The sequence below is a fragment of the Triturus cristatus genome, chromosome 3_2 (genome assembly GCF_964204655.1).
Source record: "Triturus cristatus chromosome 3_2, aTriCri1.1, whole genome shotgun sequence".
Classification (NCBI taxonomy): domain Eukaryota; kingdom Metazoa; phylum Chordata; class Amphibia; order Caudata; family Salamandridae; genus Triturus; species Triturus cristatus.
The window spans coordinates 585,847,359-585,873,857 of NC_140584.1; the positions used below are offsets into that span (position 1 = coordinate 585,847,359).

The 26,499-nt window shown below is 44.5% G+C and overlaps 1 protein-coding gene across 2 annotated transcripts in view; it reads right to left on the reverse strand.

The window, feature by feature from the left end:
- The window catches only part of NHSL3 (NHS like 3), a 353,065-nt gene that overhangs the window by 238,802 nt on the left and 87,764 nt on the right, over positions 1–26,499 (reverse strand). Inside the window, exon 1 of one of the 2 annotated variants that reach the window (XM_085648382.1) lies at positions 24,484–24,683. The exons of the other annotated variant lie outside the window; for it this stretch is intronic. Within the exon in view, the coding sequence (XP_085504508.1) occupies positions 24,484–24,556 (73 nt within the window). The 5' untranslated portion in view covers positions 24,557–24,683. Of the gene's footprint in view, positions 1–24,483; positions 24,684–26,499 lie in introns of those variants that run through there. 2 annotated transcript variants of the gene reach the window in all.

Consider the following 26,499-nt stretch of genomic DNA (forward strand, 5'->3'; position numbering starts at 1 on the left):
TGCGCGCGTGCACGCGCTCGTGAACGCAAGCTTGAGGCCAGGAAAAGCCTCTGGTAGCACTTTAAAAATCCACTAACTAAATGTCTCACAGCGCAGCGCATGCGTTGGCTCAGGCAAGACCTAAAACTGCCAGTGCTCGGCACCGGTGAGACCCGGCCCACTTAAACCCTGCCCTCATTTTTCCTTCTACTCAAACTACTTGCCTCAAGAGATCTTGCATACACACAGTCAGACATTGGACATCAATAGCCGTCACCCATGAGGCCATCTTAACTACTAACAATCGCCTGACTCAATTCCTTTCACACCCAGCTCTTACTGGTAGCACCGGACGGCCATTTTCTTGATTCTAACCCCCACCCCCAATGTTGTCCATAATACCAGACTGCCAAAGTTCACAAAATCTTGCTTCGGAGAGTAAAACTTCCTGACTTCTCTCAACCGCTGCCACTCTTACTAAACAGCTGGCATACACCGACACCAAAGTCATAACTTGGCAATGGCCCTGGTTCATGGACTGTCAGGGCCTCAGACCCCCAGAGCTCCTGGGTCTGCCACCAAGACCACAGATCCATGGCCCACAGCACCATGCTGCCACCCTCAGAACTGAACTAGCGTTTAAGTAGCCCTAACATCTACCCCTTCACCCACAGAGAGAGTGCCCACCTGAAGATGAAGGGCAGAGACTGGGCAGGCTGGTCGGGCTTGCCATGCATATTCTGCATGATCCATTGTAGTGAACGCTATCATCTTATTTACATCGCTGCCACACCGGTGTTCATCCAGCCTCGCTCAGTGTTAAACATCTATGCTCTCTTGCCTCATGCAAAAGGAGGCTACCCTTTGTCACACCTTATTGACACATACATGTCTGTCACTTCAGACGGATTGCAGAACTGAACCCCAGGCCCATCCAGTCTGCCCATCTCCGTACCTCCAGCAACAACACTGACTACTTAGTCTCAAGCTTAAGATTTGAGCTCAAACTGCAATTTTTCCAATACCTGCTACAGGCATTATAGGTCTACGCTACAGACAGCTGGCTGTCTATAGTGAAAGCCCTGTAGTGTCCTATAACAATACTTTGCGTGGGCTTTGGGTGAGTGCACTGCTTATCCTTTGTTCTTTTCAATCTCTCTGCTTTCTTCTTATTCAATGGCTTTCCTTACTCTGCTTGCGTTTGTCCTTCCCCTGGAGCACTGATTCTTAACCATCCTTCAGATTGGAAAACTTGTATTCTTCCACGACTCCCATCAAGCGCTACTTTTTTCATGCTCTTTGAGCCTTGTCAGACTACACTTTCTTACTTTCTTCCACATGCGCTGCTTTCCCCTCACACCATCACCCTCTGAGCTCTCCGTGTTGCTCTCAGACCTCTCAGCTGGTCTTTAAAAGGACAGCAACAGGCATATTTTTGCCAGGTTTGAGTGGATAAACACCAAACTTTATTGGCTTGGTTTTATGTCTTCCACGTGGTTCATAAAACTTCAGGCCTTTGCACATAAAGGCAGTGTTAAAGGTGCTGGTAAACGGCCACTGTAATTATGCCTTTGTGTGAGGCGGAAGGCATAATTAGAAAATGACATACACCTCCCTCTTGTAAATATGGAATTCACTGTTCAGTTTCGAGATAACTTAAGATATGCAATTGTTTTTTTGTCCAATATTTTGATTTCTTTAATTTTTTAACAATGATGTTCAAGCAAGCGTTGCCAAAGCCAATACCGTAGCACTATCCTTATAAAGGTGAAAATTACTGGCCTTGCCAATTCTTATTTAATTGGATTACCTCCTGTCTTTAACTTTTTGCAGCTTTTCCAAAACTGAACAAAATGCACCATAGAAGACCTCCAGAAGCGTCGGGAATAGTCCGGATGAAGTGTCCGGATGAAGTGTCCGAACTGACTGCAATGCTGCAGATGTGACCGCCATAACCACACACGATGCTGTACACATCTTCCTTAAGACTAAACCTAGGCCTCCAGATACAACTTCGAGAACTGAAAATAATGCACATGTTGTGTGGAACCTCTAGAGCTGAACACAAAGCTCCGAAGTGTATTCTAGATATGCCAACAACGTTTCAGGTGCAAACCCCAAATTGAAAGCAATGCTCTAGATCAGAGGTCTTCAATCTGTGGGGTGCGACCCCCAGAAGGACCCTGGTAGGAATGGGAAGGGGGTCGCGCTCTTCATTTGGTAAAAGAAAACATTCCAGATATTCACCGGTAGTTAAAATGCTTTGCCTGGGCTGTTATTCAGGGACTCTCCTGTGCTGGAATATGGAAGCCAGGCAGAGAGCTAAACATGCCTTTCTACCAGTGTGTTGCTGGTCTGAAAGAAATGCAAATGTGCACAACAAGTTAATCTGCAAATGTAAAGGATTTGCAGATTAACTCGTGCACATTTGCATTTGTTTCCGGCCAGCAGCATACTGGAAGAAAGGTGTACATTTTTGACGCATCTTCAGGGTTATGGACCCTTGTAAATCTGGGAATGTGTCAAAACCCATTGGAAAACCCACAGCAACACCCCTGGAATGCGCCCCCTTACACAGTGTAAAGCAATGCACTGACTTGTGCTACGTTGCCTTATACCATCTCAGGGAGGCCATTAAAAGCCAAGCAAAGTGGCTTTACGTGGCCTCGTAGATAGGGGTCTGCTCTCTGCGCAACCAGAGCATCTAAAAAAAATGGCGCAGCACAATGGGGTTCTAAATAAACCTCTATATTTTGGAAGCAGCCCGAATATTTCAGAAGCACCATTTTATCGTAAAATATTTTGCGCTTTTTGTAGCGGCCTATCTTATACTGTGTGTAATGCAAGTATAAAATAATGACTTTCATATTCACAGTGCTTTCTTTTCACAGGCTGTGGCCTCATAGCACTAAAAGTACACAAGTCACTATTCTCCACTGCACCAACCACGGTTTAATTCTATCGCTCTCTGGTTTCACACAGACATTTGCAGTGCATTAACTAATAGAGGTTTCATAATTTATTATAGTGCATTTCCCAACAAGTAACGTCTTTTTAAAATGTATTTATTGAAGCTGCCCGTTATTTTATATGTAGCTACCGGACGGTGAAAGACTTTAAAAACGTATGTTTTAATTATGAATGATGTTCAGGTATCTCCAGTTACATGCAGGTGTAAATGTCAAGCTGTCAGCATCCCATGAAATAGAGTATGATTTTCCTCTAATACCGTGCAATAAAGTTGCAGCCCCTAAATTACAGCCATTATACCAAGGGCCACTGGAATTATGTGATTGTGCGGCAGCAGCGATTATAGCATAGTTATAGATTTGCTGCATTTGCCACATAATCCATAGTCTGCCACATAATCTTCTGATTTTAACCAAAAAAATGTATTTACTCAAAAGGTTTAAAAGTTACTAAAAGGCAGCAACAGGTGTTGCCGCTCTGTAGTAGGCCCTCTGTAAAGCCGTACTGGCCATCTTTTTGTTGCTTATTGCTATATCTTGATGTTAAACTGGTGCTAATGAGGTGCAACCACAGATTAACCATTTCTCTTGAGAACACTTATGGTTGTCAATGATAAGGACTACCAGATTCTAGAAATCTCTGACGAGAGGGGGTCCTTATGCCTAAAAAAATTGGATGGGGGGGGTCTCGGCATCAAAAAGTTTGAAGACCACTGCTCTAGATATATCCAGAACCAAGTACAACGTTCTATATGTGATATCCAGAATGAACAACCAAGCTGTAGTTACATCCAGAAATGAGCACACTAGATGCAGATTTCTTAACACAACAACATTTTCCAGCTGATGCCTTCCAGATGACTTAGAGAGTGGTAACATAACATGTTCTGCAGGTTAAATCCTATCATTCCAAATGACTGTCCGAACTGCACCCCAACATTCATTCCAGTGTCTGAGTTCCCCGCACTGCACCTCAATTCTCACCAGACTTTTGATCTTCATCTCAGCGTGACTTACCACATTGAGCTCCACCTCTCCCAAGGCTTCCTACATACAGTAGCTCCCATCAGTCAAATCTACAGCAGACTGAGCCCCACAATCGCACTCGCTTACCACACTTCACCTCGAGGTCACTGCACGGTGTCGTTCCCATAGCTTTTTCCACTTCTTATTCACACAGTACAGCCCCACCGGAGGTCTTTCATATGCCAATTACAAGATACCTTCCCTTCACGAGGGCATCTGATATGCTCTGCCTACAGTACTCTACACGCTGAGTTAAATTAAAAAGTTATCTTATCTGCCTGGAGAGGGCATTTCAGTAGGAGTAGGTCGCCAGCATAGGTGGTGATGAAGCCCTGCTGTAACAAGAAATAGGATTCAACAGCATACTAAAAAGTGATCTATAAAGAATAAGATCAATAGCATATGGGTCCATATACCCTGGATTCATTAAAATCCTGATCCAGCAGATAAAAACAGTTAACAGAGAACTTCTTTCTCCAGACCACATAAGACAGTAACCAACCAGAGATCAGGAAATGCACATTCTTGGGAAGTGCCATAAAACACACAATATTTTTTAAAAGATTATTTCCAGACACACTGAATAAAAGTGATGATGGATTGCACTGATCACTATGATATTTTTAATCACTGTATCTTCTTAAATAAATAAGAAGGCAACACACTCTAGGGGCACCTTTAACCTGCGATGGTCTCAAAAAGGGATCCTTCACAAAGAATAAAGCAAGTTCTATAGAGGGCACAGAAAGTGACATCTTCAGTCGAACAATCAGAATTTATAAAGCACGGCTAATCACCCGATAGGGTATTTAGGTGCTTGCAGGTCCCAGAAGCTTATTCGAATAGCAGGTCTTGAGGGCCATTCGGAATTCCGGAAGTAAGGTGACGGTTCGGAGTTGCGTGGGGAGGCTGTTCCAGGACTTAACTGCAATGTGGGAGAAGGAGCGTCCTCTACTTCTGCTACGGTGGATGCGGGGAATATGGGCAAATGAGAGGGAGGCAGAGCATAATGTTCGACGGTTAGTGGAAGTTCAGGCGGTAGCTAATGTAGGCGGGTTGCTCGAGTGTTTAGGGCCTTGTGTGCGTTGGACAGCAGCTTGAATTGGCATCTCGTGTACGGGGAGCCAGTGGAGTTGCCAGAGGTGGGGTGTGATGTGGGTTAGTCGTGGAAGGCAGAGGAGGAGTCATCCTGCAGCGTTCCGTATGGTCAGAAGTACTTGTAAGAGGTGTGCAGCGATCTTATGTGGAGGGCTTTGTAGTAGTCCAGTTAGCTGGGGATGAGGGCCTGCGTCACAGGGCGTCTTGTGTGTAGGGGTATCCACTTGAATATCTTACATAGCATGTGTAGAGTGAGGAAGCAGACAGAGGAGATGGCGCTGATCTGTGATTTCATGATGAGCTTGCGGTCAATCATGATTCTGAGGTTTCTGGCTTGGTCGGAGGGAGTGGGTGCAGGTCCTGAGTCTGATGACCACCAGGAGTCGTTCCGCACGTTGCTTCTACTGCCAAAGATCAGTACTCTGTCTTGTCTGCGTTCAGCTGGAGGCAGTTGTTCTATTCGGCGACGCTTGTAATGTATCTTTGGAAGTTGGATTTGGTGGTGATGGAGTCATCGGAGAGTAAGAGGATGAGTTGGGTGTCGTCTGCATAGGAAATGATGTTGAAACTATGGAATCTGACAATGTTGGCCAACGGGATCATATATGCGCTGAAGAGCCTGGGGCCGAGACGCGAGTCCTGGGGGACACCGCAGGTGATCTCCTTGGGTTTGGAGGTGAAAGGTGGATCTTCTGGTATCTTCCAGTGAGGAAGGACATGACCCATCTGAGTGGGTCTCCTTGGATGCTGATGTGATGGAGCCTTTCGATCAGCGTGTCGTGGGATATGGTGACGAAGGCTGCCAAGAGGTCGAGGAAGATCAGAGCTGCTATTTCTCCTCGGTCAAGAAGGGTTCGGCTGTCGTCGGTGGCAGCGATCAGGGCGGTTTTGGTGCTGTGATAGCTATAGTAGCCATATTGGGAGGCTTTGAATAGCTGGTTCTTCTCCAGGTGTGTCATGAGTTGCTTGTTGATGATCTTTTCCTGAACCTTCGCTGGAAATGGAAGCAGGGAGATTTGCCTGCAGTGTTTTAGTTGGCTGGCATGTTTCCAGGCGTCGAGAATTGTTGCGGTGGTGATAGAGTGATCAGTCCATGGGAGTTCTGCAGCGTGGCTGTATCTGACGCGATTGCTGCAGGTGATAAAGGGGTCCAGTGCGTGTCCTGTGGTGTGTATATTAAAAAATATGTATTCATTTTTTTGGTGTCTGCAATAGGAACAGACTAAACCGTCAAGGGAAAATATGAACGTTAGTCGTTGCAAAACAACCATAAAAACGTATCTCGCATTTCTCATGTTCTTAAAATGGGCCCATTTCTTTAAAGGAAATCCAGCTTCAGTTCCTACATTTAGCTGAAGCATTGTAACATACACACACAGGCTCACAGTTCACAAATATCCAAGGGAAAGTTTCCAGAGACCCAACACTTCGACTTTTGCATAACAGGAGCCGAACATGTTAACAGGGTGTCAAGACCCAGGCTGCAGCCCACAAAAAGGTAGATTTCCTTTCTGGGTGGCCCACTGAGTATTTCATCCAACCGGGTAATATAAGCTACAGCATGAATGTAACCGCGTACATGCCTTGGTCTCCCCAAAAGCACCGGGAGCAGCTGCACATGCATGTAGCAAGGAGGAAGCATAATCCTGATGTAAAACCAGAGCCCCCTGTCCCGCATAGAGACTATCCTTCAACATAAGGTATTTGGACACCATCCCTTCTAACTACACTGTTAGGTGCATGTGGTGCACTTGACTAGCACTGCAAATTGGGTAATACAATGTCATGCCATTATATACACACACTAAGGATTACCTCCAACACCACAGTTTTAATACCGGCTAAACAGGAAGGATCTACCTGAAAGAAGAAATGAGCCCCCTTCACAGAAGTCAGACCCTAAAAAACCCTTTTCCCCACACCTCGTGTGCCTGGTATAACGTGAGGCCTAGAAACTAAACCATCATTTTATGTTGTTCCTTCTCTTGTGACCCAGAGGTTGAACCAACCCTTTACGCAGTATCCCCTATAACAGAACCACCCACAGGGCAACACCGGTCAAAATCAGAGAAACCTAACGTGTAAGGTTTGGGATACCAGCGGCAACGAAAATTCTTTTTAATTGACATGTGTTTATTAGGGTTTTTTCATGGAATGCATTACAAATAAGAATCATCGGTATTATCATAAGTTCTTGTACTACGGCACAGCATAACATTAGGGATCTATAGGGAAGTTAGCGTGTGTATGTGCTGTAGTCCGTCAGTGGCTCATATCCCTCTTGGTGTCTTGAGAGACTCGTCTTCCCAGTGGTCGGTTCCGTCTGGCCCCCATGTTCGCCGACCTAGTCGTGTCTACATTTTCGGCCTCGGTCGGGGGACGGTCGCCCCTTCCTATCGAGGTCCGAGCTGCGGTCCCCTCCCTCCTGGATTCCCTGTCATGTCATGTAACTACAAACAACTGTGTTGAAACCGCTAACTGGGGCTCTCGCTGCCTACGGGGCGGCTTGAACAGGGCTCTTGGGTAGGGGAGGGGTCTCGTAACCAGGTAGAGTAGGGGAGGGAGGGAGGTGATGGGGAGAGCATGGGGGGAAGAGGGAGTGCGGGGTCGGCAGACGAGAGAATCTCGTGGTAGATTGGGTATGGACCAGTGGTAGGTGTGTGTGGCGTGTCCCGGGTATCCCTGGGTGGGGGGGGAGGCGGATCCGCTACCTGACCTTAGGCGGGGGGGTCGGGTTCACCAGCGGCAACGAAAATGATAACATTTTTATGAACTTTTTTTTTTAAACATGGCATTATTCCTACATTTGTTTCACCTAGAGTAACCTACACAAGAAAAAGAACACAGCCCTGAGGAAGACCTTCATTAAATCAATAGGCCCACCGAGAAGGTCGAAACGCTTCGGCGTAGTTCAGTGTGCAATGAGGGCAGACACACCTACATAGGGCTTCAAACAGCCACACGACAGATACAGGGCTACAAACAGCCACATGACAGACATGGAGACAAGTTACACCTCCCAGATCCCTGAAGAACTGAAAAACCAACCACACCCTAGGAGGAAAATTATATACCCCCAGTGATATAAATGTATTATTTTTTATTGGACACTCTCAAACACCCCACCCTTGTTTGTTGAAACACTACTTTGTGACTATATATGATGGACACTTACTTTAGTTGATACAAAAAGAGTATTATGTGAAAAAAGCCAATTTATGTATTGTAAAGTAATGTAATTTGGTCAAGTACTTACGTCTCCGTTTTGGTCTAAATTGTCATTTATGTGATTATGTATGGATTGTCTTATGAATACACTCTGGACCGACTAAAAAGATCTACAACAAGGAGTCTCTTGCTTGTAAAATATTTAATTTGTTTGTCACATGTTTGCCAATATGTCTTGATTCACATGCATGTCATGTGAGCATAAAAAGGTATTGAAGTGAGGAGACACATGAAGAATATCATAAGTGAATACCCAACCCATGAAGGTAAAAGAGGCGTGGAATAATCACATAGCCTACACATTCATCACACAAATCCATGGTACAAGGGTATTATTTTGTATACAGACATTTTATACAACACTTGCTTTTAGTTATGACCACACCCATCTACACAACTGTGCATTAAAAAATACCCAACTTTTCATCTGGTCCAACCTCTGTATGCAAAATATTTAACTCTTCCTACACCCTGATTTGCAAGAGAAAAACAGGCATGCAAATGACCACATCTTAGGTTTACAACAAATCACTCCGTGACCAGTTAATAGGATGCCGATTGGCATACATAAAGCTCTACAATCATTCAAAAGGATAAACGTTCGAAACAAACAGGCTCCGAGACAAACTGATGGATTTAAGAAAAGACCTACTAACTCGTCTACACTAGACCAAGAGTAAAGCACTAGAAAGCACTGAGATCTGTCCAAACGACCAACTGAAAAACTACCTGAAAACAACAACTACACTGGATGGCCTACAAGAGCTACTGACTATCGTGCATGAGGAGAATCAAGTGGTACTAAGAGGCAAACCTATCACACCAACTGCATCCTTGGATGTGTTTTATTCAATTTTTCATTTAAGAATAGTTCTTGTACTGTACCACCCTAAACAGATCTATACATATTTTCCACCCAATTAATTTTGTATGCAATTGTTGAGTATTCAGAATTGTGCACAAATGCAGTGGTGTGTGACAGAGCCACATGCAAACTCATTGTAGTTTCTATTAAAGAAAAAACTATTTTCATAAAATTTGAGCATGTACAACATAAAAAGCATTGTAATTTCATAAAGGATACTTTAGTAGCTCCTGCTTCTTGAAGTAAAAGTAGCCATTCAAAGGATTCCAAACCCTGTGTACAATGGCACTTTTACAGAAACACTTTTTTAGGCATGATAAATGCAAACGCTCAAGTTGTTAACAAGTCCCTGGTACCCTGTCTATCTATTGAAATACTTCACTAAAGATTTTGTGAATTAACGACATCACAAGTTAGGAAAGTAGTTATGAAAGCAAATCTGTTCATTTAACAATTGGGCTGCAGGACGGTTTATTCAGTGTCTTATGTAGTGTACAGGATTTTTCTTAAGAGGCCTTATATATTTTAGGAATTAGATGTGATGTCCAAGTTACAGGCTATGTATTTTAAAAAAAATGCTCTCAGAAGTAAATCCATTTTCTAATGCCATTTATGTGTACTCTCTTCCTGAAAGTTGGTAGCTACAAACATATTTTCAACATGCAGCTTGTGTTCTTGCACAAGATATTTAAGATTTTAATTACTAAAAAAAACCTTTCGACTGCTGGTTTGCATTAAAGGTATATCATTTATTAAAAATTTCGAAAGTAACACGTTTACTTTGTTTCAAAAGTTGTTTTTATATTGTGATAGTTTAAAAGAGATAGACTGAGTTCCATTATGTCCAAGCCACTTGTGTACAGAACATGATTTTACCTTACAAATCACTATATGTATAATTGCTCTTTAACTGCTGCCGAATTATCTGCAAAAATACTTCCACTCGACAATGGCTCAAATTTAAAACCATCAACATTAAATTCTAAATACATAATGGTTGGTATTACTTTCTAATAAGGGATGGCAACTGCTAACTGTTCCTTTGTATTCTCAATCTTATGTGGATCTTACACTTCCTGGTTTTATAACGGAGTCTGGAGGCTGTTCTGTATCCACACCAAAACGTCTACTGGTGTTGTGTTAAATACTACTACAGTGAGTGAATCTTTAGTCTAGATAGTTATTGCTATATCTTCTACATTCCTTAAAGGACAACCATGGTTACTCTGATCTTGCCATTTTCATGGGTTTTCCAATTTATAGACCATCCCAATTCCATACTGCATTGCTTTTATAATCTTGAGTGTCATATCTTTATTTTCCTCAACGTAGGGTCTCATTTTGAGGTTGTTATAATTAGATGTTGAGGCCTTTTGGTATTTTCAAATACAGTTCTTATACATGTACTTATAGTTTTTTAATTACTATTATTTGATGTATCTGCAGTTCAGGTTCTGTTTTTTTTTTTTAGAACACTACAAGTATAAAGATAATAAAATCTAATGAACGGCTACTTAGGACATTGTATAATATTGTAGAATAGGCATATTAATTTGTCTTTGCAAAGAGCTAGTCTTAGTGAAATGCAGAGACTTTAGAATAATAATTTGAGCCCTGTAATATTTATTGTGATTATGGCACATAATGTTTTTCAGATCCCTTACGTGGTAGATAGTTCATTCTTCCCAGATTCTGTTCAAGTTTGGAAATTTGCAGTTATTGTGCATCTGAATCATTTATTATTTACAATTTATCAAACCTTAATTTATTTTGTGTTTATTTGCAGGCAACAAGATGGCTCCCTGGGTTAACAATTGCTTCTGACCTCTGCAATGATCTGAAGGTCACAAGTTTGACTCCAAATAAGTCAGACTCCACCTTCTCTACTTAGTAAACAGAATATTATTAAATTGAGTAATAGTAACATGAATAATTTATACCACTTAGAAACCACAAATGTTTGGCAAGAAGCTCTATATGTAAATGAGCTATTTCTCTTTTCATGGAGTTTCCCTTTGTGGCAAGATACCATATATGTTTACAAGACAGTGTTCTATCGGTCTCTAGTGGATCTCTCGGAAGGAGACTTTAACCTGCCAACGACACTATGGGAGAAGTGGACCTATGGCAAGTATCTTGTGACATACTATACTCCCCGGTGCGTGCTGCAAATTTAAGGAGGAACCACCTTTTCTGTCTCCACAGGGTCTATTGGACTCCGTTTAAACGGTCTAAACTGGGGAAAGGCTGCATGCCGAGATTTCCAAAGTCTTGTAAGGAAAAAGGGGATGACATTCATATGTTTTTGGAGTGTCCCGAGGTCCAAGGGTTCTGGTCGGACGCGAGTAATACTATTTCTGTAATACGTGGAGACACACACCAGGTAAGCAAAACTCTCGTTTTTTGGGGGTTTCTGGAATGTTACGAATCATTACAATTTGACACTAAAAAGCTAATATTCTATCTGATATTGCTTGCCCGCAGAGAGATTTGTAAGAATTGGATAAAATCTGCCAGCCTAACTAAAACAGACTAGATGATATCTATAAAATACATCATCCGGTTAGATAGGGCATCTGAAAGCAAGAGGAATGAGAATTGGCTTCTGTATGAGAATTGAGTGAACTCCCCTGCCTGTATAAAGTCCAATGATTAGGCCTTTACATCATATTGCTTGATTATTCCGGTGGTAGCTTCACAGGTGACTGTGTTAGACTAAGCTTTTTACGGTTGGAGAAGCTGAAGCAAGATGTAGAGTGATCCATCCTTGGCTCTGAACAAAGATCTCTGGCCGGTGCTACACTAAGGGAGACCCCGGAGTACGATCCATTATATATTTTGTTATCCAAGGCGAATAAGGGCTTTAAAAAAAAAAAGAAAAAAAAATATATATATATATATATATATATATATTTTTTTTTTTTTTTAAAGACATTAATCAGTTATACTGGAGAAAATGCGTAGAAAACAAATGCTTTTATTAACAAAATGCCTCTAGTTATTGGTCAATATATCAAAATACTTTGAGAGGAAACCTGGGATGTTCACAATAATATATCCAATAGTTACATCTTTGCTTTGAGAGTAATACAACAATCATTCTCCTAGATTAAGAATGATACAAATTAACAATTCAAGGTTGTGCCAAAACTTTCACAAAAGATAACGCACAACTGACAAATGTTGATCATGAATTTCGAAAAACATGATGCTAAAAGGAATTCGTAAAACGGTTTGATATATGAATTCTAGTAACCATGTGCATGTGAATGATTCACTGAGTTGGTTTACACACTGGTAATTAGAGCAGCCGGAAGTAGAGAATGTATCTGCATTCAGTATCACGAGTATAGGACCACAGTGACAGACATAGGAAGACCCAAGGACACTTGTGCGTAAGTATGCTTGTGGCACTAGGAATCACTGAGACAGTTGATGAACATAAATAAGAGGACAACAGCATTAGGAGCGACTGAGACTGCACAGAACATGAGAGCAATTATTTAGCACCCAGAAAAAAACAACCCACTGCCACACATGCTGACGTCCTACATAGAAACAAAAGAACAGCACTAAAGTTACAGAGACCACATCAAAGGACGTAAAGCAAGACCTACTTAGTCAACAGATCTTCCTACAAACTAGCCTGGGGCACAAAGAGGTACAGGACCACACTGAGGGAAATAAAGGAAGCCTGTGACTTTTAAGAAGTGCAGAAACAACACTGATGGGCATAGGTAAATCTCTGAAGTACCGAAGTTAGAGGGGAGCAAAACCCAGATTCCACTCCAAATAATGACGCTAGCATTCTAGAGTACTTCTTGGTGCGCCGTCATAAAAAGTAGGCCTTCCTACTTAACACCACACACGCGAATGAGCCTGCAGCGCCACAGCTATACTTCCCGACATACAGAAGGCCTAGTGCAGGCGCACTAGCAAGCAAGAGAGACTGCACTGATGGGCAATGAATGATCTCCTGATGGGCCATCACAAGTCCAAGACTGCAGCGCTTGCATCAGCCATTGCTCTAAAAAGGACTTGTGGTCCTACGTGCGATCAGGCGTGCGGAACCCAGAGGGGAGCAGTCTTGCATACACTGCCCCAGCTCCCATAGATGCCTAGTGTAGACAGGCCTGCCTGCTCTGCATAGCCCTGCTCGATGCTGTGTGCACAGGTGAGACTTGCCAGTGAGCAGGCTGATGTACCGCAACGAGGAAAAGCTTGTCTGCATGTGCCACAGCTTACTCATGTACAGACCGGCCATGGGTACCAACAGGCATTCATACAGCCGGACATGGCTGCGTAAGGTTTCAGATTACTATGCGTGACATTTTCATAATTTCAGTGCATTTATGAGTGACATTTCAACAACTATGAGCGACACTATCTCGTAGCAAAATCAAGCATTGGAATGGTGCTAACTCCTCGCACCACCCACAGAGGACTCAACACCTGGTGGTTTGATCTTCATCACGTCTTTTCGCCAAACCATAAAACTTCTCAATGCAGAAAGAACACCCAGAAATTGGGGGATCTTCAAACCCCTCGCGTGATATGTATATAAGAAAGAAGACGGCACATCCCATTAGCTTGTTCTTATTCAAACGAGGTTTCTATTCACAGTACAAAACAATACATTCTATATCCTGCAATTCTAAATTCACCACACAGTTTATCATTTTTTTCAAATATTTTCCCCGCTGTTTTCCTAATCCGTGTGTAAGTGTGAAAATTAAGAGCATCATGTGAGAAGAGAGGTTTACATGATCGAGTCTATGACACCTTAACGACTTAATCAGTCGCTGTCTGAGGGTGCGCGCACTGAGATCAGTGAGCCAATGAGTGTCTTAGGCAGGGGTGCTGGTACAAACAATACGCAGACATGCGCAACGAACGCACTACTTAACTTTGCTTGCTGCTGCTGTAGTAAAGGAGTTTGAAAATCACAGCAATGTGCATGAAATTGGCTACCCAGTCCTAATTCACTCTCATTCATTCAGGCACTCACCCCAAGTGGAACCAGCACAGGCACTAGTGCCATACTAGTCTTTGCAAATTAGCCCCATCTCAAAAACACAACAATTCATCCACTCCCTCGCCCTGGGGCGGGTCTGCAGGCATTAGTCATACTAACCTTCTCACAGCATCCCCACAGACACATTTCATTCATTCACTCACTGCTCGTCTTCGACTAACAGTGCAACATCCTGCAAAGCAAAAACCAGAAGAGTACAGCACAATTCCAGCCAAGTGAGCACCAGCCACTGGAACACGTCATCATTAGAGCAAGCAGCTGGGCAACCAGGAGTGTAATCAAGAACACAATGTGCAGTACAGGCCCTATCCTTCGGAATCCAAATAACTGACTAACATATCCACCACTCAAATTACTTTCATATTTCACTATAATAATTCACCACTAGTCCTTTATGGGTTCCTGAGTAGCGTGCTACTCGCCGAAAAAGCGCTTCGGCGCCTCATCCGGGGTAGTAAGCGCTATATAAATGTGTGGCACTCGCAGACTGGAGCCGGGTCGGCCTCCTAGCTTCCACAGCTCTGGGAGAGCAGGCCAGTCCATCTAAGATACCAGTTCCGAAATTACTCTGATATTTGTGCAGCACATTGAACTCCGTAGCTAAAGGCTTTACTGGATGTCCCATCAGGCAGTCCTGACTGATATGGATCAGAGGATTTCAGACATACTCGAATTTAAGGGTGAGTTTAAGTGTCTAGCCCTGGGGGAGGGACAGAGGGCAATCCATGGTAGAACAAATGGCCAAGGTACCTTCTTATGCTGCTGTACAAACATCCAGGCGCCCAGACTGTAGAACAGTGTACTCACATTTGTATTTTAAAGAGCGGCCACCTAAATATAGTTCCACAATCCTTGTTCTGAGCGGTCATTCCTTTTTTTATTGCATCTACGGTAGAGTCTACTGAATGAGGCAGAAGTACATTTTGGGAGCTGCTGTCCTGTATGTATATCTTGGCTAGTGAGACATAGTTCTTTCTAGACAATCCCTGTATTAAAAACCCAGTCTCCAATTACGCAGTCAGTTGCCGATTTAAAGAAATGACGTTAAAACATATTACAGTCGAGTTCTGACATCATAAATCCAGGGGCCAGAGCTAGCAGCCAAGGGAAAAGGCAGGCCAGGTCACAGAGCAGAATCAAAAAGCAGATTTTTCGAAACCTCGCTTTTCTTTTTTCTATTCTGTTTTTGCTAGCTGTACAGTGATGAAAAATACATGCCGTTGAACTCATGATCCATACTCCAGGGCGAGATTTATTCCTTAGCTGCACGCATGCTTATTTCTCGCAGACTGTTTAGGTCTCGCCTGACCCAGCGCATGCGCTGGTCTGGCGAGACTTATTGAGAGGGCTCCAAAAAGTGCTACCGGGCCAGCCTAGAGCTGCAGTGCATGTGCGCGGGAGCGTGCGCTGCTTTTACCGCGATTACTTTCACTTTCGCGGCCGCACGGCATAGCCAATATGTCTCGCTTTTGGGACCTTATAAGTGTTTAGTTATGCAACTGTTGCATGGCTAAACACTTATAAGGTCCCAAAGGCGAGACCTATTGGCTATGCCAATGCTTGTTTTATTCTGTGTTACTGGTTTTTGTCCATCTGGAACCAGTGGTTCTCTCTCTATGGGGTTGTCCCTCCTTGATAGTGATATTTTTATACATGTAGCCTGGAACAGTGTAAAGCACAATGATACCCGCAAGGGTCATGTTTGCGGTGTATATAACTTAAATAAACACATAAGTAAATACAATGGCATGCATAAAGGAGATATTTAGAGAATATTTTTTTCACTCCTTGGGTAATTATAGAAAAGTGTGAACTTTTCTGCAGCTTCCAAGCTGTGTCTTTAAAAAAGAATGGACTTGTATTAAACATCTTCTAATATATTTTTGCAAAAAATATCTAACAGGTTGTTTGATTTGATTAATTTTGCAATACAAATTTTATTTATATTCTTCAGGGTTGCAAACATGCTCTCTCTTTCATATGAAAGATCTATGCACCAAGGACTTGCGTGGTTTGTGGGTAAGGTTATGGTGCGACCATGTGTTATAAGGAACAAAGTACCCCTGCCGTACATAAGGATTTTGAAAATCACCTCTGAGTTCCTTAACCTTATAAAGGAACTCTGCCTTCAGCTTGTTCGTCTATAGGATCATGGAACTCCTCTCTGACTTTCAATAGCCTTGTATTTACAGCAGGGGCACGGATACCATATATAATTATGGCCTCTTGAGTTCCATGATTCCAATGTAGTTGCGTTTTCTACATAATTGTGGATTGCCACATTTACTGCATATTGCACTACCTGCTCCATAATTTTCAGGTTTCAATAAAGAAATACGTCTAGCTGAAAGGAATCAGAGCCTATTAAGCCATATGTCTTCAAACTGCGGGCAGGTCCACCTGGGAGGCCCAAAATTATCCTGGGGGAGGGTGGGGGGTGAGAAATCGCCAGGCACTGTCCAAGAGAATCATCATGCTGATAACAGTGCTTTGTTTTTACTGAAAGAAAACAGAGGGGCAGAAGGACACTTTGTAATGGGCTATTGCTAAAACATCTGTCATCCATATGATGGCTGGGATTAGGTGTTGTCAAAGGGGAGGTGGGGTAGGGACACTGAATGATAATTGTACACTTTAGTAAGACTTGGCTGACCAAAATAGAATGTTGGCAATCATGTATTTTATTTCATTTTTTAAACTGATAACTGCAATGTTTAAATAGGTTTATACACATTCAAAGATTGTCAATGTTATAGATTAATTGAAAAAATATATGTTTTCATTCAGGGATTGGGAGCCCCAATGATTGATTGTTTTTACAACTCAAAACAGGCTAGAAAGATGAATGGGCACTTTTGGCCAATTGATCGCAGATTACAGGCAATAAAGAGGTGAAAAGTCCATAGAGATAATGTTAATTTAAAGGACAGCAATCTTTAGCTGCAGTGTCAAAGGGAAAAGTAAAACATTAAAATTTGATTTGAACAAAGTGAAAAGGATTGTTCATTCTTTAGCATACAACTTTTCTTTGACTATTCATGTAGTGTGGTGTTCATTTCGCTGTGTTCTGAAAGCAGCATGTATCTTCAGTGCAATATAAGTTTAGCAGATTTCCAAATATTTTGCAACTGTTTTAAGGTCTGGGATCTTAAATCTTAAACTCTTTAATGAGATGGACGTATAGATAATAAATGCATTGTGTGGAATACTCTACAGCTATACTGAAAAAAAATAATATATATATTATCTACTGGCGGTCGCCAGTAGATAGTTATAGTTAGGACCGAGTTTCCATAGGAAATCTCAAAATTCTATTTTGAATAACTTTGGCGCCGATTGACGAATCCTCGCGAAATTTTCAAAACTAATGGGGCGCTCCGCTCTGCTCCTACCCTGAAAGTCTCGGGGTGATTCGTCAAGCGGGGGCCGAGAAAAATGGGGGTCCCAAAACGCGTTTTCCCCATGCATTTTTCCATAGGGACTTTAGTCGCAGCTACAGCCCGAACGGCTGAACAGAATTACGTGAAATTTGGCAGAGAGGTAGCCATAAGGTCCATGAAGTGCCTTTTGCAGGTTTGGTGTAAATCTGCTCAGTATTTCCAGAGAAAATACCATTTAAATCAATATATATATATATATCTGTACGCGCGCAGCGTGCGCGCTGGGTGCGCGCACCTTGCCGTGCGCGAGCGCAATTCTGATTGGTTGTTAGATCTTAGTAAACATTCGAATCGGTCGAAACCAGGAAGTGTCGGCCGCCATTTTGTCTCTCGCACTCTGAGGGGGGGGAAAACAAATGTGGAGAACGTGAAAAGGGGGCAGGGTGGACAGTTCCTGACCCCCTAGCCATGGTCAGGGGGTCTCAGAAGGACCCCCAAGGGCAAAAACATTTTTTTTTATGTCCACCGTGCGCGCGCCGTGAAAAAGTTTTGTTTAAAAAAATATATTAAAAAATACATAACTTAGCATTTAAAAAACCGTACAAATTCACTGAAAAAAACAGATTTCACACACGTTATAGTTAGGAATTAGCATTTAAAAAACCTTGCAAATTCACTTAAAAAACCATAGGTTTCACACATGTTATAGTTAGCTGGGCATTTCCCTCGTAAAAAACCAATGAAATTCCCCCGTTATAGTTAGTGCAGGCAACTATAACTCATGCAACCGCAATCCGCTGCTGATGACGTCAGATATTAAATCACTGATGACATATGTGTCTTTCTGAAAAAAAAAAAATGTAATATATGTATAGCTAAAGATGAATGGAAGAAGACATGGGTAAATAAGTGTCTAAATACAGTGATGTAATATCTGACGTCATCAGCAGCGGATTGCGGTCGCATGAGTTATAGTTGCCTGCACTAACTATAACGGGGGAATTTCATTGGTTTTTTACGAGGGAAATGCCCAGCTAACTATAACATGTGTGAAACCTATGGTTTTTTAAGTGAATATATATATATATATATATTTTAATATATATTAAAGCGCACATTGGGGTGCAGCAGTTCCCTTTTGAGTATGTTTCCCGGCCTGTCCTGGAGAGACTGCTTTTTTGAGAAGTGATTTTGATCACAGCAGTAGGTACTGGGGCTGACTGCAAGCTGGAGCACAGACGACATGGAGTGCGAGATGTCCCTTAAATAGCAGTCAGGAACAGAAAGATCAGGCCTGGCCAAGAAACCTACTCTGCTTGAAAAACAAACTGCAACCCCACCCATCACCTGTACTATTCACCGAGCACATTGCTCAGGAAGACAAATCTGCTTCTGGTTATTTAACAAAAGGGTCCATTGAATTTCTAAATATAGCCCCAAGTTTCTCTCTCACTTCAGTGTCTGGGTCTCCTCCCTTCAGCTACAGAAATGCATGCGATACATTTCCACTGTCTGGAAGAGAAGATATCCTCACCTCAATCCTCTGTCATTCTAAACCAGGAGCATTAAAAAGGATCCCACTTCGCTCTGTTGTTAATGCTGAAAGGCAAACTTTAAGGTTCCTTAAGAACTTTTACCATCAAAAGATATCCACAAAAGCATTTGCAAAAAAAACATTTTGATGTTTGCATTACTTACCCAGTATATTCTCCCAAGTTGCTGTGATCATGAGGTCACTGCCTCGCAGTTTAATTAAAGCTCTCCTTATTTTCCTGTATATGTACCCGTTATTACTTACTTTACGCTTAGAACCCCTGAGTAGATCAGCAGCCCTTGTTGAAGAGGGGGCCTAGCAAACGCTTGGCCCATGGACTGACTGTGCGCCTGATTTTAGGGCCTATCAAAAGGTGCTTAATATAGCAGTACCTCCCATGCAAATAATGGTGTTTCTTTCTACAATTTTGCATCCTGAGGAGTGGAGGCGATCTCACACGTCTACTCTAGGTTCCTTAAATTCTGCATGAAAATTTTGACCACGAGTCAAGAATTCTGATTGTTGCCTTTTCTGCTTTTAAAATTCTCTGCATGCCTCCTCTCTCTGAGAACAGCCTACTCTAAGCCATGTCTGTATGAATCTCTATTATTGTATTACAGCGATCTTCTGACACCTCATTTCAAAGATCATAACCTGTCTTTCTTTGAAGGTTATACCTTGCAATCGAGCAATACCTACTTTCTTCTAACTGACCTACTCATCCCACCAACCATTTGCATTACCTCACACACACCCCACTAATGATCACACCTAATCGCTACCAATTTAATCCACCGCAGAGACACTGAAATAAACACACAGAATTGTCTCTTTCGGAGCACAAGACAAATCCCAATAATAACCAAACACTGTATTATCATTAAATTTGGGGTCTGGACCAGTGAGTGTGTTGACCAGCGTAAAGCACTTTAACACCTCGTAAAGAATAGAAAGCACTATAAAAATGAAATCACAATCACATGTGAAAACCTCTGCTCCAGTAACAGGCAGAATGGCCTATTGGTGGCATAAAAGACATCACATTGATGCAAGTCATGAGAACACTTTGGCAGCATTATTTAAACCTTCTGGCAGCTCATGAATCAGCGGATAACAACATGCTTCAGCTACAACTTCCTAGCTAAATGGGTCACTGGAACAAAAGTATGCTGGCTCTGAAGTCAAAATAAAATGAAAGCTACTTTCCAGAACAATGTAGTGACTGAGGCAACATCCGCGACCCCCACTGTTCAATATTTTCGTGTATTGCAATCCAACAACATCTCCAATTCAAATAGCATTCTGATGACAAACATCAAAATTCAAATGGAGAAAACAACGGGGAAAAAACAAAGATCACAGGCTGCTGCAACTACGTACAGTAAGTAGTGCACAAAGAAATAACCTGTCTGCGCTAAGGAGCGCAAAAACCTTTTACTTAGTCACGTATCTCAAAAGGAACCTACCACCTTTTAGACCCTCAATCTGTAGGATAAGGGCAACACCAACACCTGTCTGCAGAGTGGGGAAACATTCAAGTATTCTTTGATTCCACCTGTTCTTCGTACTCCAAGATGATAGAACAACGAAGGGGGCATTCAACTGAATATGCTCCAAAAGGTATGAGCTGTCTTCTAGCGCTGTGTGCACACAACACAGTGTAGGCAGCGCCGGACTACTCCTCAACAAGCATTGCAAACTACAGACAACAGTTTCTACGCTTGCGCCCAAGAACAAATAAATCAACCATACCTGGCACAGAACCGAGCTGCAAGACAGCGCTTATGCCTCAGCAACACATGGAAATAGCCTGGAATGAGCTTCATTGGGCCCCAGCAGAGCAGCCTCAAGTTCAAAGCCAGACAAAATATGCAGAGAGCATTTCCACAGAGGGGCCAAATAACCTTAACCCAAAACAACCCCACAAAAGCCTGTGCCACGCTGCAACCAAACTTGGTATCTAGAAGTCGAATCAGCAGTCTGTCAAAAAACATCCAACAGGACAAGACATAGCTGGATCACTCCAGGTAAAAGGCTCCTCCCTGGCTCTGGACCGCCACTCCCAGGTCAGGCAAGTCGGCAGGAGTCAGCCAATCAAAATAGGACAGGACCTGACAGATCATAACAGGTAAGAGGCCCATGGCTACACAACGGCCTGCACCACAGCCTAAGGGCCCAAGAAAACTATGTGGAGTTCAGGACACTCATCAAAGACAGCTGCCCAAACGAGCATTAGAGCAGACAGCCGCTGCCTCTTGCATCGTACTAAAAGGCACTACACAACTTAAGTACTGAAGCCACATATCCCGGTCTATACCTCCTGGCAACTACTAGTACCTCCCCATATATGCGTTTGTCACCTCCATGTGAGTGCAACTACCGCAAGATAGCCTGTTGGCACTACATGTCTAAGGCTACTTTCTGCAGCCACCGTTGCCCTCTGTACTGCATTAAAAGATACCCTACGCTTTCTCCTCACATTCTTCTGTACTATGTGCCCCGTTAGAAAGGCTCTTACTCTCATATGCCGTGATTGCTTTTCACTATTAGCCTCAGGTGCCCCTCTACGGTGGTTTTTACTGTTCTCCTACTTCACAAACCCCTCACTTGTGCAAACGCAGCCTTGGCAATGCGTCAATTACTTACTGATAATGGCATTACTCCTAGTCCCACTCTCACGCCTTCCTTCTTAACCAATGATCTTGAAGGAAGGTGAGAGAGGGACGGGAGGTAATGCGTACATTATGCATTACTCTGTGTCCTACTCCTTTGCCTTCCTTCAGGATCACTGGTTAAGAAGGAAGGCACGGGAAGTAATGCATTTGTGTGAACCCCTATAATAATGCGACGGAATTCCCATCAGAACACCACGAAACCTCCCAGGGAAGTTCATTTAAAAAGCTAAGCGAGGCCCAAACCCTCCAAACTACTGATGTTTTATTGTTTCTATACACCAATCAATAACACTCTAGGAGCGCGTCATAGGACTTGACACTGTGCAGATGCAACTTTGGGCTGTTGCACAAAGCACAGCCTAGCATTACTTGGTACTGTGGCACCTTCCTGTAGTCCAGAGTTCGACATTTCAAGCGGTTCCATCACAGATCAGAGTTTGGTCAGTTTTGTAGGGGTGTGCGGTCAGTAGAAGAGTAGGTCAGTTTTAATTCGTGATGAGATTTTGGTGGGGAAAGCTGAACGATTGCACCAAATGAAGCCACACTCCAGCTGCGCACTCCTCCCTGCGAAACACATGGACACACACCACCGACACACAAACACAGCGGCAGCCACTGATGCTCTAGCCCATTGGTTCTTAACCTGTGGTGCGGGGACCCCTGGGGTCCATGAAGCCTACGCATGGAGTCCACAACTGCTTAGAAAATTAAATAGTAACAGATTAATAAATTGTATATGAATAAAGAAGCAAAACGTGCAAATGAATCTTATGAAACGTTATGTAAATGTGAAGGAATTTGAAATTGGAGGCTAAAAATGTAATCAGTGCCCTCCGATTCAGCTGCTGCAGCAGGGCAAAGGCATCAAACAGAATATTGTGTGGACGACGTGCGGCCTCAGTGAAATTTAGATAAGGTCCAACATTCACATTTAAATGTGCTTTATGCTCATTTGTGAAATAGAGTACATATTTCAATATTTGTGTATTACATACATGTTTCTATATATGTGTGTACTGTTTTGCAGTTCAAATCATCGAAAACGCTTAGGCTGCGATACCAAGCTTCCAGTAAAGACTTAGTGGGGGTTCCCGTCTTCCTATATCAATATCACTATCTTCCTATATCGATTCAGTGGGGGTCCCCGGGGTGCAGCAATGATTAAGTGGGGGTCCACATAAACCAAAAGCTTAATTAAGGACCACTACTTCGAGCGCACACAAACAGGAAACCACAAACAAAACTGGCACGATCAGTGCCTAGGCAGCCATGCCAATCCAGGCCGCCAGAAAACAAGCTTTTCTGAGCTCGTCGATCTGGTATCACCTGCTCAGCCTTCCTTTGACTCATCCTGAAAGACTGCGGTGGACGTGCCCAGACACCTCCCCGCAGGAGAGCACGGGAGAGAACCAGTGAAAGCGAGGCTGGAGCGAGGGAACCTGCAGGCTGCTCACAAACACAGACAGCTTCTTGCAAGGGCTCCGGCGCGCCGCAAGCACGCATTCAGCTAACCACAGGCAACGAGCACACTTCGGTGGTCAAGAAGTGAGGCTGGCCCTTCCAGCCCTGGCACCATCAAACACCTCACTGCGCTCTGAGCACACGACACATACCATCCCGAAGCACCAGTGCCACCGAGGGCTGGGCCATACCAGCCGAGAGTAAAGCGCCTCTCTGAACTTAAGATATTCAACCTGCAGGTGCCAAGGCGAGAAAAACATCCTTCACTTGCCTCACCTGTAAAGTATGAGCTAGGCTGGCCCACGAACGTAAACATGCTGGAGCAAGCGACACGTACAGCTTCTGTCATGTACTATGCCAGGGCACCCTCACGTCATCCTGCACAGAGTAGAGCTGTCATCCCGGGCGGCCTCTGGGGATACCGGGTATCCCACCACCGAATTTGTGCACGCAAAAGCCACCCTAAGCCTCCTCTGTGTAAGCGCGGACAATGCTAGACGGCGCACCTGCCCCCGATGGAAGCAGTACATGCCCGCTACTTAAGCCAGCCACAATTCTGCCAGTCAGCCCCCCGGCAGCCTTCCTGGCATGGATAATAGCAGAGATCGCCTGAGAGGGGGGCTCCAATGTTGGGCCAAGCACATCCTTGGGAAAGAATGAACCAGCCAGCCACCAGTAAGGACAACATCTCCGAAAGAGCGTGGCGCCCCCTGTCCTGAACAGATGTCAACTTTGAACCGCTGGCCGTCCCTCTAAATCCGTCCTCCACAGGGCCTAGCGTTCTGTTTCTGTAGGAGTTTCAGGACTCCCTGAAGGTCACCCAGCTCCAAGATCACTTATTAACTCTTTACTGCCGCATTTGAGCGGCGAATGACTACCCCACACCCCCGGCTGCAAGGGGGAGGCGAGGATGGAGAAGGGCAAGAAAGCACCCACCTGTGCTGTATGTCTTCAGGATAAAGTCAACCCCACCCGTCAGAGAACAGGAGATTCTACCGATCTGCTCCAAGTAACCTATTATTTACGCTCCAGGGTCTTCGGATCTCCAGAGGGTGCAGGTGTATTGCAGAACAAAGGTGGGGCGCAATCCTGAGGGTGTGTAAGGACTGCAGTCTGCGGCAGCTAGTTTCTCCGGGGAGGCGTGGGGGTCCATGGGCTGTGCTGTTCGAGGATTTTATGGACGCGCACGAAGAGGAGAGACACCAACCCTTCACAACCCCACCCCCTCCTTACCTGGCTTTCTCCTCCCGAAGAACCAGAAGCCTCCCCAGGGCTCCGGGTTGCTCTTGCGCTGGGCATTGCCCATGGCGGGAGGGCGCTCTCACATGGTGGGGGGAGCTGCAGCGCCACCAGGGCCGAGCGGCGCGGGAGCAACAGCCTGAGAGCTGTCCCTGTACACCCCGCCCTACGGAGGGAGGTGCCAGGCGAGCGGAGGGAGCAACAACCTGCGAGTTCCCCTGCGGACCTACCATGCAGGGGAGGGGCCGGGACAACTTTCCCTGAACACCAAGGGGCGGGATAACACGAGCTGAATCAAACTACTGGCCAATCGAGGGAGGGGCGTCGAGGATGGACAGGGCCATGCAAGGTTTATATCACAATCAGGGGCGGGCCCTACAAAACAAAACGAAGTTCTACAAAACCTGACAAAGGGCGGAGTCTCGAGAGGGGCGAGGCTCCAATTTAGTGGGCGGGGCCGAGCCAAGCACGTCTCACTCCACCACGCACAGCCTAGAAACAGGGCACGAGGAGGGTGCAGGGCAAGATGCATAGGCCCCCGGCGAGGAATGTTGGTTTCTGCAGGTGGGTCCTCCTGATCCAGCAGTACCCACCAGGCAGTGATGCAAACTAGAGGGATGTCGCAGGGCCCCCGTTCCAGCAGCTATTGCCTAATTTGATCTGGTATTTGCTGATGAGGCCGGGGGCGCACCAGCACATATTTTTGGGGACTGGCACTTATTTTTCCTATCAGATATTTACCAAGTGGAAGAGAAGAAAAAATAAAACAGATTAGAAAGACAGAGGAAGAAAAAGATGGCAAAAACCATTTCAAGCAGAAAGCTGCCAGAGCGAGGAAAGGGAGTATCTGGTAGTGGATTAAGGACAGGGCCGGCTGTACGGCGGTGTGACCGGTGCCACCGCACTAGGTGCTTAGTGCCAATATTGGCAACACTCACCAGCCCTCATGTAGCAACATACAGGTAACATAAATAAATCTGACAAGACAACTTTTTGGTGGAAAAAATTGCTGCAGGTTTATTAGCATACCAAATATGTCAACATGGTGGGTTATCTTACAGGCGATCCAAAGGCAAGCCGCCCCTCGCGGCCTACCACCTGATGGGCCAACTTGCATCGTGGCCTTAGCCAATCGGTGCTTAGCGGTTATGGTGAGGGGATAGCCCCTCCCACTTCCGGTGAACCGTCGGTCCACCTCCTTACTCACGCCCCCCCTACGAGGGGCGGAGCGTTCAAGCGACCCCCGGTTGTACAGGTTTCCAACTGCCCAGAGGATAGACGGGGCGCCGTCGCACCTCAGGGTCCACCGCAAAGACTTCCTGGGGATATTAGGCCTCTGCACCCTTTGTGCTCCTGAAGAGGGTACCCCTGAGTACCTTTACGCCTCTGGAGCGCCCTGAAACTCCGCCACAGCCCTGGGTGTGGTGACCGTCGCAGCCAGGGCCCCCCACCAAGGCCGGCATTCCTACTTACATCCTGTTATTTCTAGGGCCTCTCCCCTATCCTGCAAGAACAGGTCCATGCTTATACTGGACAGATGTACCCCATTGTCCTCAAAGCACCCTGTGAATTTGGCGTGTAGCAACCCATGTCTAAGGAAGCCAAATCCTCTCTGCTCAGTGAATTTACGCATAGCGCAGATGACCCTCCTGCGTGCAGGCTCCATCGCCTCCCCCAACCAAGCTCCATGCCACGGATGCTGGGAGTGATTTCAGACCACAAAAGTTCACCTGTCCCCAACTGGTTGCTAATTTGCACATTGTGGTCTTTCTTCTAGGGTGCATTACTTCGCCCGATTGAACAGATAATTTTACCAGTTCTTTTGGATTGCTCCCTGGCGAACATAGTAATGGTGTCAAAACAGGTTGTAGGGAATATGTGTATGGTGCCCGTTATTAGACACTGCACCCTTTCGTGGACTGATCTCTTACTCAGCCCACCCTGCCTGCTGAACCTTCAACCGGTCACATATGCCCAGTCCCTGCTAGCCACCTATGACCCTTGATACTT